We start from the raw sequence: 13,858 nt of genomic DNA on the forward strand, positions 1-13,858 counted from the left end.
GTGATTTGCATATTTGTGTACAAGAACACAAACCGTTTACATGGGCTTTTAGCCCGTTTTAAATGCTCAAAAAAAAAAAGGTCCCCATGATTTGCTTTGCTTAAAATGCACACTCAAAACTTTATTAAAAACATTTTTTCAAAAAGAGTTTCATAAAGCTAGACACCAGCAAGGCTTTACCGAGCGGTGGAAAATGGATCGTATATCTTTAACCCGCAGAAGTTAAAAGGCTTTTTTTTTTTTTTTTTGTTAGCTAACAATGGAAACTTTTTTTTTAAAAGTGTTTCCCTCCCTCGGTCTTGCCAAGCAATAGAAAAAAAAAAAAAAAAAAAAAAGAAAAACTTGTTCCGCTGAGTTCAACCCCAGACAGGCTCACAACTTCCTTCCTGCTTTCCTCCCCCACCCCCCGCCTTTCACCCTCCTCCCTCCTCACCGCACCCCCCGCCCAAGCCTTTTTTTTTAAATCTCACATTGAACAAACACTGAAGTCGCCGGGAGCAGACGCAGACGGGCACTCTCTCCTGCGCCTGGAAGGGCGCGCAGGGCCGGCCGCGTCGTCGCCGCGGGATCGCCGGCCGCGGAACAGCAGCGTTCTCCGCCGCCCGGTCCGCTTTTGTCTGCGCCGCTCGGGGAAGCGGTCGCCTCGGAGCCTTTTCACTTTTCAGGCCATCTTGTGCCTGGGCCGTGTCGTCTGCACAGGACCCGGGGGTCGGAGGCACTGGAGGTAAGTTTGGCGGCTTTTTCATCGCTCCCGCTTGGAACCTCTTTCCTCTCCCTCCCGGCTCCGGGGCGAACCCGAGCGGCCCGGGCTCTGGAAAAGCGCAGCGAGAGGGGCTGGGGAGGCCGGAAAGGGGGTGGATCCGGAGGCTGGCGCGGAGTCTGGGTGCGGGGAGAGCGGGGCGAGCCGGGAGGGAGCTGTCGGCGTTTCCCCTGCTCGCCTCCCAGGCCGCGGGCTCCGCGCCCCTCCCCGGCGCGCCAGGCGCCCCCCGCTCGGGCGGCCGGCGGCTCCGCGGGCGACGGCGAGGCGGCCCGGGACGCGGGGAAGCCGTGCACTTGGCCGCGCTGCCCGGGGGTTTCGACCTCGGGCCCCGGGAGGTTTGCAGAGCAGGGGGTTCCCGGCGGCTGCGGCCACGCACGCCTTGGGTCCCTCCGGGTGAGCGCGGGTCCCAGAGCCGCCGAGAGCCGCGTCCTCCCCCACGGGGCGCGCGGGCACAGCGGCCCCTCCGCGGGGGGCGGCGAGCATTGGTTCCGGGACCCGGGCCGAGCGGCTCTTCGCTCCCGGACGCGCGCAGGCGCGCCCACACCCACAAAACTCACTTGTTCGGGGGACAAAGCGGGTGCGAAAAACACCTCGGTTGCGGCCCCGCCGGGCGCCCAGACCTTCGTGGGCCGCGGGACGCAGCCCCCAGGCAGGGTCAGGGAGGTTAGCGGCCGGCACGCAGGGTCCTCCCGGACCGGAGCGCAGACGGTGGCGAGGGGAGGCAGGTCCGACCGGCTCCGGGTCGCTGCGGGTCGGTCCCGGGTGGCCAGGGAGGGTGGAGCGGGGAGGTCCTGAAGTCCAGGGGCGGGGAGGCCCCGTTTTGCCCGATGCAACCTGGGTTCGCCCAGGCGGAAGCCCGGAGAGGGTGCATGGTGCCCTCGCTCAGAGGCCCCCAGCACGCTTGGACCGAGTAGTGGCACACCGCCCCCTGCCCACCCGCGTGGCGCCGGGACGAGTCTTGGAGTTGGGAAGACACTTCCTGGGCAATAACAAACCAGGGGGAGGGTGGGAGCGCGCTCGGGAGAGCCCCCCCCCCCCCCGTGCTGGCCACCGACACCCCCTGGGCTGTGTCCTCGCGCCGAACCAGTGAGAGGGCCAGGGGCACCGGATCCCCGACAGGTGGGAGTCCGCGGTTCGAGGCGCCCCCTCCCCGTGCCCACACCCTCCCCATGGGGTCCTGACTTTTCTCCTTGTGTCTCCACAGGGCGCTGCGGTGTATGGAGCTCGGGGCGGGGGCTGAGCCCGCGATCTTGCCCCTCGCGCGCCGCCCAGGCCATGCCACTGCCTCTGCGCGCCGAGCCGCGGCCGCCGGGCCTCCGGGGCTGAGCCGGGAGCCGCGGGAGGCGGCGGGGCCGGAGCGGGGGCCGCGGCGGCGGCGCGGGCGCGGGACCCAGTACTATGGCTGTGTACTGCTATGCGCTCAACAGCCTGGTGATCATGAATAGCGCCAACCAGGTGCGGAGCGGCGCCCCCCGGCCCGGCAGCAGCGAGACGCCCCCGCCGCCGGGGAGCGCCACCCTGAGCCCCGGCAGCGTGTTCAGCCCCGGGAGGGACGCCTCTTTCCTCTTCCCCCCGACCGAGTCGTCGTCGCCCGAGGAGCCGGGGAGCCCCCGGGGCTGGCGGAGCGGCCGGCGCCGGCTGAACAGCAGCAGCGGCGGCAGCGGCAGCAGCGGCGTGAGCAGCCCGAGTTGGGCGGGTCGCCCGCGAGGGGACGGGCAGCAGGGCGCGGCCGCCGGCGCCCGCAGCCCCCCGGGGCCGGAGGAGGCCCAGAGGAAGCTGCGCGTCCTGCAGCGCGAGTTGCAGAACGTGCAGGTGAACCAGAAGGTGGACCTGTTCGAGGCGCACATCCAGGCGCAGAGCTCCGCCATGCCCGCGCCCCGCAGCCCGCGCCTGGCCCGGGCGCGATCGCCCTCCCCGAGCCCCTTCCGCAGCAGCAGCCAGCCCCCGGGCAGGGCCCTGGCTCAGAGCGTGGGCCGGAGGACCAAGTCCTGGGGGGAGCGATGCCCAGAGACCTCGGAGGCCGACCCCGCCAGGAGCGCCGGGGCTCCCAGCCCAAGCCTCTCCAAGGACCAGGAGGGAGTGGCACCTCTTCCCTGCCCGGCCTCCCTGCCGGGCTCCGGGGCTCAGGGCACAGCCCTTTCGGTGAGAATGGAGGAGGGGGTCCCTGCCCGCCCCCCCTGTGGCTCACCGTCCGCGATGGAGATTGACAAGAGGGTCTCCGCTCTGGAAACTCCGAGCTGCCCAGCTCCCTCGTTGGGCCAGGTCGGAGCGAACTCCTTGATGGAAGTGGCAGCTAGAGCCACGTCCCCTGGGCCGCACCACCCGCAGGACCCTGCCCTCTCGGAGCTGCGGGAGAAGCCCCGGGGTGTGCATCCCCCGTCACCCCCGGCCGCCCCGGTGGAGGGTAAGGGGCCGGCTCTGGGCGGTGAGAGGAGCCCAGCCCCAGAGGGCGGCGGGCCCGGCGGTGGAGAGCCCCCTGGGACGGCGGGGAAAGGCCATCTGCCCTGTGGCCAGCCGGGCTCCGGGCATCCCGAAGCGGGCGCCAGGCCGGAGGAGAGGACTGTGGACGCGCAAAGCGCAGGGGATGTGGGCTTGGTAGGGCCCGGGGTGACCCCGAGTGCGGCCCCGGCGGCCCGGGAGCCTCCGCAGTGCTCCAGCCGAGTGGATGAAGGGTCTCCGCCGCTGGGCTTGCTTGGGGGCAGCCGCGCCGCACAGCCGGGTGCAGGGGAGGCCGAGGCAGGAATTCCCGGTGGCGGAATGCTGGAACCTTTGCCCTGTTGGGAAGCAGCGAAAGATGTGAAAGGACCTCAGTGCCTCCCTGCGGACGGGGTGGGCGTGCAGCCTGGGAGCTCCAGGGCTTGGCTGAGCCCCATGGAGGAAGCCTGCCTGGCCTGGACTTGCAGCCTGGGGGTACCAGCCCAGGGGACTTGGGGAAGCCCCCCGAAAGACAGAGCCACCCACTCCGGCCCAGAGCTGCTCTCCCCGGAGCAGGAGGACAAGCCTTTGCTGCGGGAGGCCTGCAGCCCCGGCAATATCCCCGCCGTCATCATTACAGACATGGGTGCCCAGGAGGATGGGGTGTTGGAGGAGGCCCAGGGCAGCCCGCTGGGCATCCTGCCCCTGCGGAAGCTGTCCTCTTCCTCGGCCTCCTCCGCCGGCTTCTCCTCCTCCTACGAGGACTCGGAGGAGGACATCTCCAGCGACCCCGAGCGCTGCCTGGACCCCAGCGCCGCCTTCCTGCACACCCTGGACCAGCAGAAGCCCAGAGTGGTAAGTCTTGCCCTGAGATTCTTCTAGAACTTGAGTTGCTTTCATGCCCTCCTGCTTTTTCCGACTTTCTACTGAGTCACGGAGACTGGCCCGGGCCCTGGGGCAGTCACAACTTACTATTCTCTCCGGGTGTTTGTAGCTATTTCCGTGAACATCTTAAAAAAAAAACACAAAAAAACCATTTGTATGTAGGTCGCCAGTCACGTCTTAGGAAGATGGTGTTCTCGAATGTCACCAAAATCTTCCCTATGAATCCCCAGCGGGAGTGAGCAAAGCTGCTAAGGGGAACCGCTTAATGCTGCGATTCTTTTCGGCAGAGGACAGACGACAGGGCGGCATTGAATTGGCTCGGCCTCTAGGCTAAGAGGCCAGGAAAACGGGTGATGCGATCTTGCAACAGGGCCTGAGCCGTGGAGATGTGGTTGTGGCGGGTCTGTTGGGTGAAGAGCCACTGGGCCTCAGTAAGTTAAGTCAGGACCTGGCAATGTTCATGGGCCGGTGTAACTAAGGTGCAGTTTTGGTGTGTCAGTGAAAATAAAAACCAGGCTTTGCGTTTGTTTAACCACAGAATGTTGCATTAGGTCAGATTGCCCAGCTAGGGACCTGGGTGATGTCTCCAGGGTGGACACCACCTCATGGACACGCGTGCTGACTGGTGCGGGTACATGTTCAAGGGCATCCGTCCCGGTCCGTCGTGCTGACATCTTGTTTATTTCTGTTGTGGTTAATCTCAGTCCTCGGCTGTTCTCGCTCCGGGGACAATCAGAGTGTCTTACGGAAGACACGCGGTGAAGGTAGCGCTTCTGAAAGGGCCTGGACTTTCTCTCAGCTTTTCCAGCGTCTGGGGAAATTCCTCGCCCCGCCTGCGAGGGCTTCTGTGCTCCTGGGGAAAGTCTGCATGTTCCTGTCGCCGGCAGCCTTCCGATTGCATCTTGAATACCCAGCACTGCTGGCTGTGCCTCTGTGACTTCACCCACGGCGCCGAGAACTTTGTATTTCTACTCTCCGTCCTTGTCTCGGGTATCTTGGGCCTCAAAGCATGTTTGTCCCTCGTTCCCACTTCAGAGATCGCAGTCTGCCTTTTGGAAACCAGGGCATTTCTTTTCCTGAAACTCCGCTTTCTGTTGGTGGTCGGGAGGCAAAACGTGGCCCCGGTCGGCCTGGCATTCGGTGGCCGGGACGGGGTGTCAGGCCCACCGGGAGGGTGGCGTACAGGACGGTGGAAAGCGCCGCTCCCGGGAGACGGGCCGGCTTTCTCTGCCTTCTTGCCCACAGTTACAGGCGAGGAGGACACGGCCCTCTGTTCACGCCTCCCGTTTGCGTTTTGAACCCCGAAGCGGCGCTGGCACAGCCCAGGTGCTTTAACTTGTCCTCCCGCTTTCCGTTCGCCGATTCTAGCGGCGGGTCCGCAGCGCCTATGGGCTGGTGCTCAAAACAGTTAGGGCGTCTCGGGTTTGAAAAGGGCTCTCGCCTGGAAGAGAGTGGAGGGGCGAGAAATAATGACAGGTGACCCTTGTGTGTGTCTGTGTGTGTATGTATGTCCGTGTGTGTGTGTGTGTGTCTGTGTCGGGTGCCCGAGGGGAGCTGGCTGAGAAACCGGAGGGTGGAGCGGTGTTTTCAGCCTGCCTCTGTCCACCGCCTTCCTGCCTTTAAACAGGTTCCCAGACGCCCCCAGAGCAGGGCCAGGAAGAGTCCCTGCCCTCCTGCTCTCTGACTCACACGAGGCTGAGGCTGATGGAGAATGTGTGTTGGGGGTGAGGGGGTAACCAACTGGAAATTATGGGATCCCGGGGACATTGGGGCTTCTGGTTGAGTGCTGGCATGATGAGCTAAGTTTTCTGTTTCTTGTACAGATTGTTATGGTGGAGCCGTACTTGCGACACCACGACATCTGCTCATTGGCTCAAAAATCCCTTGCTTACCAGGTATTGCTGTTTTGTCTGCAGACGGCCAGACATCTTGATTGGCTGGGCTCCTCAGTGTTTCATAGATAACCCTGAGCCAGCTCTGTCTCAGGCGCCGCGGTACCAACACCCCTTTCTCTCCTCTGCCTTTGCTGCTTGTTTTTATCCTGCACCCAGGTGCTCACGCCCTCAGACGTGCTCACACTCACACGCCCTCACACATGTCCACATGCACTCACCTTCACACTCGCCATTCATCCTCACACATACACATACATTCACGCATACAAATTCACACACACCCTCGCCTGTGCTCACACACACTTGCACCCTGTCACACACTGTCACACCCTCACTCCCACACACACCTCGCACATGCTCTCTCACACACACACACACACACACACACACACACACACACACAGGCTTGGAGCTGCATGTTCAGCCCTCCCGCCCCGGCCCTGGGGTTTGAGCTGCTCTGCCTCTCCTCTGAGAAACAGGCTGCGGGTGTGACTGAGGCTGTGCAGGCGGAGGGGCCGCCCAGAGGAGCCTGAAGCTGGCTGCTTTGTGGGCTCTGGCCTCCTGGCCGCCCACCACTGCTGGGATCTCAGAGCCGGTGAGCGGGGAATTCAGAGGGCCTCGCTATAGTTAACAGCACGGGGAGAAGCACGTCCCTTGGAAATGCACTCTGACAATTACTTCTCCATTTAGATTATGCAAATTAGCCAAGGCCTTTTTCCTGGCAGGGAATGCGGTGAGAAGGCCACTCTCCTCATTTGCCCCCATGGGAAGGAACCAGAGAGATCCCCGGGGAACCTGCACAGCTTGAGGCCTTCCCCGTGGCTCCTGATGAGCCTGACAGATGCATCTGTCCCTGAAGCAGAACGTTCCGAGTTTTTGCACCTGATGTCTGTTTATAAAAGATGGGACTTGAAATTTGTTCGGCAGAAAGGGTATTACATGCCTTGTGTTCAGTGGCTTAAGTTCGGGCCTTTATTCTTCACTGGGATCTGGACAGAAGCGAGTTTCTCCGTGTGAATTTCTCTTTTAGTCTTTAAAATAACTCAAAATTAATCAGCAGTTCTTTACTTTCCTCTAGTATTCCATTCACTAGTATCTGAGCCATTGAAACACCAGGCTCAAAGTACTACATTAAAATATGTGTGCATATTACTTTAAAAAGGGAGATTTTATTGATTTGCACCAATATTTTACTATTAATTATGGGTGCAAAAAAACTCCCACACAAATGTTGGCTTAGCTATCTGTGGGGTGGGGATCGGATGGATATACAAAGAAGGATAGTATAACATTTTTTGGTTTCCCGTGCTTACTACTTGTTAAGGGCTATTAGAGTTTTGTTTCTTTTGCTTTTTTTGGTATTGACTAGTTTTGTGTGTTTTTTCCAACTACAGTTGACATACAGTATTATAGTATTTTTAGGGGTGCAGCATGGCGATTAGACATTTATATAACTTAGCAAGTGATCACCCCGATAATCTAGTGCCCGTCTTTGTTGTCTTGTTTGTGAAAAGCTAACTCGCACATGTACTAAAAAATTCCGTTTATAAGGGTTCTATGTGGTTTTGAAAAGTATACAATTTTTATTTGTGGGCAAACCAAATTAAAATTTAAAGGCCTTAGAGGATTACTTAAAAAAAAAAAGAATGTGGTGGTAAGTACTTTTAAGTAGAAAATTCTTTTCTGGATGAGAATGTTAAAGGCCCAGATCTGGGGGGGGGGGGGGGGGGGGAGAGGGGAAATCTGAGTCAGGTGAGTATGCAGTTTTCTTGAGACGGGGCCTCTTTCTTCTTTGTCCGGTTCGTGGATCGGATCTTTCTGGCAAGGCCTCCGCACCTTTCAGGTCTGGGAGGACCCTGAGTCATTTATGCGAGGTTCTGGGTGTTACTCTGCTCTGTTTGGGGACAAAGAAACCCAGACTCAGCGAGACAAAGGGACCCATGCGTGGCTCCACTCTTTGCTGTTTCCTCCTCTTAAAATGTGTCTCTTGCGTGAGGGTGATGTCATCGGGGTCTGTCTAGTTCTAACTGTCTGTGACTACGCTGTCTGTGACTACGTAATTCTAGACATTTGACCTAAAACGTGGTGTAGGTGACATTTCAGGGTGTCTGGAAGTGTGACAAGATTCCTTTGGTGTAGACCTCGGGCCCAGAGGCCAAAACTGGGCACATTTAAGTCTGTGCTTTTACTTAAGACCCATCAATTGATGTGTCTGTCATCTCTCTCTTCCCTGGAAGACTGGTTCTTTGTAATTTCATGTTGAAAAAGGCATCACGATAAATCATCAGTAGGATCCCAAGATTCTCATTAGTAACTAGACTGATATTAGGAGCTGCCCTGGTAGGATGCCAGGACATGCACTGAAACGTAAAACAGGCTGATACCCGAGGGCTTTGGCCTCCTCAGATGTTTCTGTTTGGAAAGTGAGGCTTTGCCTGCATAGAGCCAAAATATCACTTCAGAAGTCTTTTGTTTTTTAACAAAGATAGAAGGAGATGAGCCAGCTGAAAATTCTTTCAAGTAAAGGTGGAGGGCATAGAGAAAAGGAGAGGCTGATGTTGAGGCATTGCAAAAACACAGCTCAGAACTCACCTAGCCTTCAGGTTTTATAAGAAAAACATACTCAACCAGTCAGTTGCTGCTTCGAGAAAAATGTCTTTCAGGTGTAAGAGAAATCGCTTCCAGAACTTCTGTTTTCAAGTGCTGAATTGCTATGGAGTCACGTTTGTGATTTTGTTGGCACATGCCTGTTACATGCAGTTACAGATTAGATTAGTTTATTTGTGTTCCTAGGAGCATGGATAACATTGCTTATTTTATTTTGTCAGGTTTGCCTTTGTTATCTAAAGGTAGAATTTTTAAATATTTAATGGAGAGAATTTTATATCTTGATAGAGAAAACTTTGCAGACTTCAGGCCATCGGCAGGAACCTGAATGAATTCAGGAACTCTTCCAGGTCCAGTTGTGCTTATACATTCGATGTGGACGGTTCTGTGGGTTTTGACAGGAGAGGAGACCTCGAGGTAGGGCATTGCACGGTGTGCCCTGGAATCCGTGACCAGCATGCCTTGCAACGATTGTTTTCCTGACGAGGTAGAATTGGCATGGATGTCATTTTCACGAATCCGGGAGCGCATTGTTGATGAAATCACACCAAGCCCAACTGTGAATTCGTTAGAAATATGGGAAGCCCTTTATGTAGTCGGCCAAGTACCAGTTTATTAGCTGGATGTTGGGGATTTGTGTGCCCAGTTCCCCCGGGCACGGTGGTGGTGTAAGCGTTCCCAACATCCTGGAGCAGAAACACCCCGCGTGCAGCTTTCGCGCTGCCCAGCGGGTCCAGCCTGCCCGAGTGTGGAGGCCAATCTTGAGGTCTGGCAGGGTCCACCAACCTCGTCACATGATCCTGGAGTCAACCCTGGTCTTGCTGTAGTTCTCCCGCCAACCTTGACCTCACGGTGGTCCTTCCAGACACCTGGCCACTCATTTTTCCAGGGGCGGATTGTTACTTTAAAGACCACTCACGTCTCCTTGGCTGAAAGATACCATAAACGTGTATGACTTTGTTAGGCAGTGAGGCCTCTGTTTTTACTATTAAAAAAATAAAAACTTTTCTATCGCTTATATAATTAACGTGATGTGAATTTGGGGTTGGGAAAGGCTTGAGAGCTCATTTCTTCCAACATCCACATCTTACAGACGAGGAAAGCAAGCCCAGAAAGTATGCCATATAGTTACAGGGCCCACATTTGCATTCTCCTTTTCACTAACAAAACTTCACTAGTGGATAAACTCCTTACTCACCTTGGGAGATCTACCTTGGCTTTAAAGATAGTGCATTTTTTAAAAAACATTGTTACAGGCATGGGTGAGTGAATGAAGCAGTAGATGGGAGACAATATCTCATTATCTGTCCATAAGAGAAATGTTGAACCATCTGGAAGATGAAGAACAAAGAGAGGGGGAAAGAACAATTCAGGCAAGCTCATGGCTTATTCCTGTGACCTGGGCCCATAGGCGTAAGGGTGACAGACTGGGGTTTAAGAGACTTGGGGTGAAACCTCAGTCTGCAAGCCCTCTGAAACATGGGGAGAGTGGGCGTGGCCTCATGGGGTCAGAGGTCAGTGATGCAGTGTGTATATAAGTACCTGGCAAGCACCTGGCCCATAGTAGAGGCTCGAGAGATGCTGGTCGAGGTGGAGTTGGGAGACATCTTGAGTGCTGGCGAGGCAGTGTCTGTCTTGGGAAGTCATTAGGTCCTTCGGAAGTGACGCTCTGCATTCTCCAAAAAGTGTGGGTCCTGTAACCATATTCCAGGGTTTTGTTTAGGCCCCGCTTTCCTCCCAGTACAACCCTGGGAAGTGATTCTGCCTCGGCCAGAATGTCTGGAATGAAATTAAATTTCTCCAAGTCTGGTACCCACAGGCTACTGTGGCACCACAGCGGTCCCATGAAGGAAGTACCTCTCAGGGCGTGTTGGGGTGAGGCTGGCCTTACCTGCGAGAAGTCTTGACTGCTTCCTGGTGTGGTTTCCTTTTGCTCACTTGCAGGGCTGGGGCTATTTTAAGGCTGGAAATGAAAGAGACACACGGGCTTGCAGCAGAAGCGCACGCTGCACAGGCCTCGAGGAGTGAGGTCAATGATGACACCTTCCTGCTGACTCTTCACAGGGAAGACCTCTCCCAGAGAGGTTTCCTACTTGAAGGCAGGGCCTTCCAAGCTTTCTCTGATGAGAAAGGACTTGTAATCACCACCATCACCACCACCACCACCACCACCATCATCATCATCACCACCATCATCATCATTTTGCTGGTAAGCAACACGCAGGCTGTAGACCAACCTGTCGGGCGTGTTGTTCAGCTATTTCATGAAGAAGTCACTGTTGCCCTCGCCGATTTGGCTCAGTGGATAGAGCCTCGGCCTGCAGACTGAAGGGTCCCGGGTTTGATTCCGGTCAAGGTCACATGCCTGGGTTGCGGGCTCGATCCCCATAGGGGGTGTGCAGGAGGCAGCCGATCAGTGGTTCTCTCTCATCATTGATGTTTCTATCTCTCTCTCCCTCCCCCTTTCTCTCTGAAATCAATAAAAATACATTTTTTTAAAAAGTCATTATTAAAAAACCTGATCTTTCCTCTTATTGAGCTGTATTTTATTGACTGGATAGCACCTGATGGAAAGACATTCAACAGAAGGCTACTAGTCAATATGTACTACATTTTTTTATTTCCTGAATGTTTTACTTCTATTTTGCTCCCAACCAGCTCATAATCTTCACAAGTAACCAAAAGATGGTAAGCAAAAGAACAAACCCCTATAATTTGTATTTATATAGTAAGTGTTAATGTGGGGAGAGGTATGGTTTAATCTCCCGTCTCAGATTATGTAAAAGAACTTTGCTCTCAGCCAGGGAGGGTGATGGTTAATTTTCGACTAAAGTGAAGTTCGCTGTTATCCTGTTAATCTAGCATTTTACCTTTGTGGTAAGATTCTGGGTGGAAAGGGAAAATCAAGTGTTACAGCATCTCAAACAAAGGCATTGAGGTTATTTCCGTTGACCTGGTGGTAAAGATTAGGGTCTGCCTGGCCCAGCAGAGAGACTGTGCATTAGCGACGCAGGGTCTGGTCCCATCCCGGCCAAGGAGAACTCTCCCGAAAGGGAGGGCCCTTTGCTCACGGTCATAAAGTTGGTCTTCATGCATCAGAGGGCCCAAGCGAGGCACTTCTGCCTTTGGCTTTGGGGCATCGGCAATATTTTTTTTCTTTGCCCTTCTTATGGGATGCTCTGCATTCTGCGCCGCCCCCCCCCCCCCCCCCCCCATCCATTTAATCAGTGAATAAACTGATTGTACTGTTTCCCCAGAAGAAGTTGTAATGCATTTCATATTACCGGCACTTAATATTTTCAGGTGCTCCGGGGGTATGCAGCCTGCCCCAGGGCGGAGGGGTTTGGTTCCCTGGTGACTGGCCATCCGCCAGCCCCATCTGCAGTCTCTCTTGGTTCGCCGGGGTCGGTAGACCTGGGCCATGACCGGAGAGGTCACCATGCCCCCAGGCAGTTCCCAGCAAGTGTTTTTCCAGTTTCGCCGACATTCTTTCCAGGCTCCATTTGTTTTTTTCCTTCTCTATGGCAATTGATGACCGTGTCTAGAGAGGATAATTCCGCAGGATCTCCGTTGAGTGCTGTTTCCACTGTGGCTGGGAGCTGGCGTGTGCCCAGCCCTCCGCTCTGCGTGGCTGTGCGCGGGGTTCTCTTCGCCAGCGTGCTCTCTGAAGAGCAGATTTAATAACATGCGCCTCAGGGCCGTGCAGAAAAAGGACCTGGGCTGGGGGTATGGGAGCAGCTTGGAGTATCGCTTCTGTCACCCTTATCTAACCTGAATCTATTAGCAGGAAACTGAAAGGGCCTGTGTATGACAATGAGATAAACAGCTTAATCTCTTAAACAATGTCAAGTGGAAAATCCGACCGCAGCCAACAGCTTAAGAAATAAATGGCTGGGAGGTTTTGTTGGGACAGCAAATCCTGAGGCCCTGGTTGCTGAGACGAGGGTAGGAAAATTGGTCGCTGGGTGTGAAACTGGGAGGTTAGGAAGACAGCGTTCAGGTTTGAGAAACCCCTGAAAAACATTGGCTGGTGGAGGGGACGTTTTGAATGCGTTATCGTGGATAGTTTAGTCTCTGTGAAACCGCTGACAGCTTTTCCTCCTCTTTGCCGTCGTCATTGCGGCCATCACAGTGGTAGGTCCCCATGGTAGTGAGCATGTGAGTAATTCCAAGTGGTTTAGGAGACGCGGGGCCTCCTCTGAGAGCTTTGCTGGGCGTACCCGAGGAGTGCAGTGAGCTGGGAAGACCAGCGGTTCCCAGATGTGGCCTCTATGGGCTTTGTCTTCATCTGTAAAATGGGTGTATTGCTGAAGTCTGCTCCTTCATGTGGTCTTTGTGAGTCTCAAGTGAGATAAGTCTTTGTAGAGCCATGTTGAGAGAGTGTGTTCTTTCCTGCCCAAAGTCGTTTTAAAAGAGATGATGGACCAGGAGAAGCTCCGCCCTCAAGCAGGGTGGTCCCCGCTCCACGTTGTGGAAAGAGACCTTGGTAAGAACCATTGTTAAGGGCACAGCAGGGCGCGCCCTGCCGGGACGCTGCAGTGTGGGTGGGAAGCAGGGGTGAGCAGACAGACATTCTGGATCCCCTCCTGGTTCCACTTCCGCTGGCTGCTCGGTCTCGCCTCCTCCTGCCTGAGTGGCCACCTTGACCGATGTGGACTGTGGCCGAAGCTTCCTGCCCCTGTGGTTTGCTGACCTGCAGGTGGGAATGCAAATGACGGACAAGAGGGAAGAGTGGAGCGAGCCAGGAGGGCGTCGCCAGCAGGAGTCTGATGTTTCTGGAACAGGGCTCTCAGCTCCTGAGTGATCGAGAGGCCTCTGCACCCCACCTGAGCTCAAGGACACCTGACGGGGCCTGGAGTTTTCCAGGACGATGTGGTGTTCTTCTCGCCTGTGTCCTGGGAAGTGAAAGGATGGAATTCAGCAAAGTCTTGAGCTTTCAAAGCAAACGGGAACCCTGGCCTGTTTGGGTCAGTGGCTAGAGCATCGGCCCATGGACTGAAGGGTCTCGGGTTTGATTCCGGTCAAGGGCATGTACGGCAGAGAGCGGCATATGTGGGAGGCAGCCAATGTGTCTCTCTCACATAGATGTTTCTCTCTCTGTCTCTCCCCCTCCCTTCCACTCTCTCTAAAAATCAACGGAAAGAATATAACAAAACAAACAAATAAATAAAGCAGACAAGACATTCAGCAAATACAAATACGTGGCACCTTCTAAGCATGACGGGTGCCGGGCTAGATCCGGAAACCTCTGAGCAGAGCTGGGCCTCCGTTCTGGTGACCGCCCGCGTGGCAGCGT

The 13,858-nt window shown here is 55.5% G+C and overlaps 1 protein-coding gene across 2 annotated transcripts in view; it reads left to right on the forward strand.

The window, feature by feature from the left end:
- The first annotated feature begins 585 nt into the window (after positions 1-585).
- Positions 586-13,858, forward strand: part of ITPKB (inositol-trisphosphate 3-kinase B) — a 94,968-nt gene continuing 81,695 nt past the window's right edge. Inside the window, exons 1-3 of one of the 2 annotated variants that reach the window (XM_036354553.1) lie at positions 586-724; positions 1,965-4,030; positions 4,765-7,599. In XM_036354553.1, the coding sequence (XP_036210446.1) occupies positions 2,159-4,030; positions 4,765-5,358 (2,466 nt within the window). In that variant the 5' untranslated portion in view covers positions 586-724; positions 1,965-2,158 and the 3' untranslated portion in view covers positions 5,359-7,599. Of the gene's footprint in view, positions 725-1,964; positions 4,031-4,764; positions 7,600-13,858 lie in introns of those variants that run through there. The other variant, XM_036354552.1, reaches the window with a different exon arrangement.

Source organism: Myotis myotis, unplaced genomic scaffold (assembly GCF_014108235.1).
Source record: "Myotis myotis isolate mMyoMyo1 unplaced genomic scaffold, mMyoMyo1.p scaffold_m19_p_21, whole genome shotgun sequence".
Classification (NCBI taxonomy): domain Eukaryota; kingdom Metazoa; phylum Chordata; class Mammalia; order Chiroptera; family Vespertilionidae; genus Myotis; species Myotis myotis.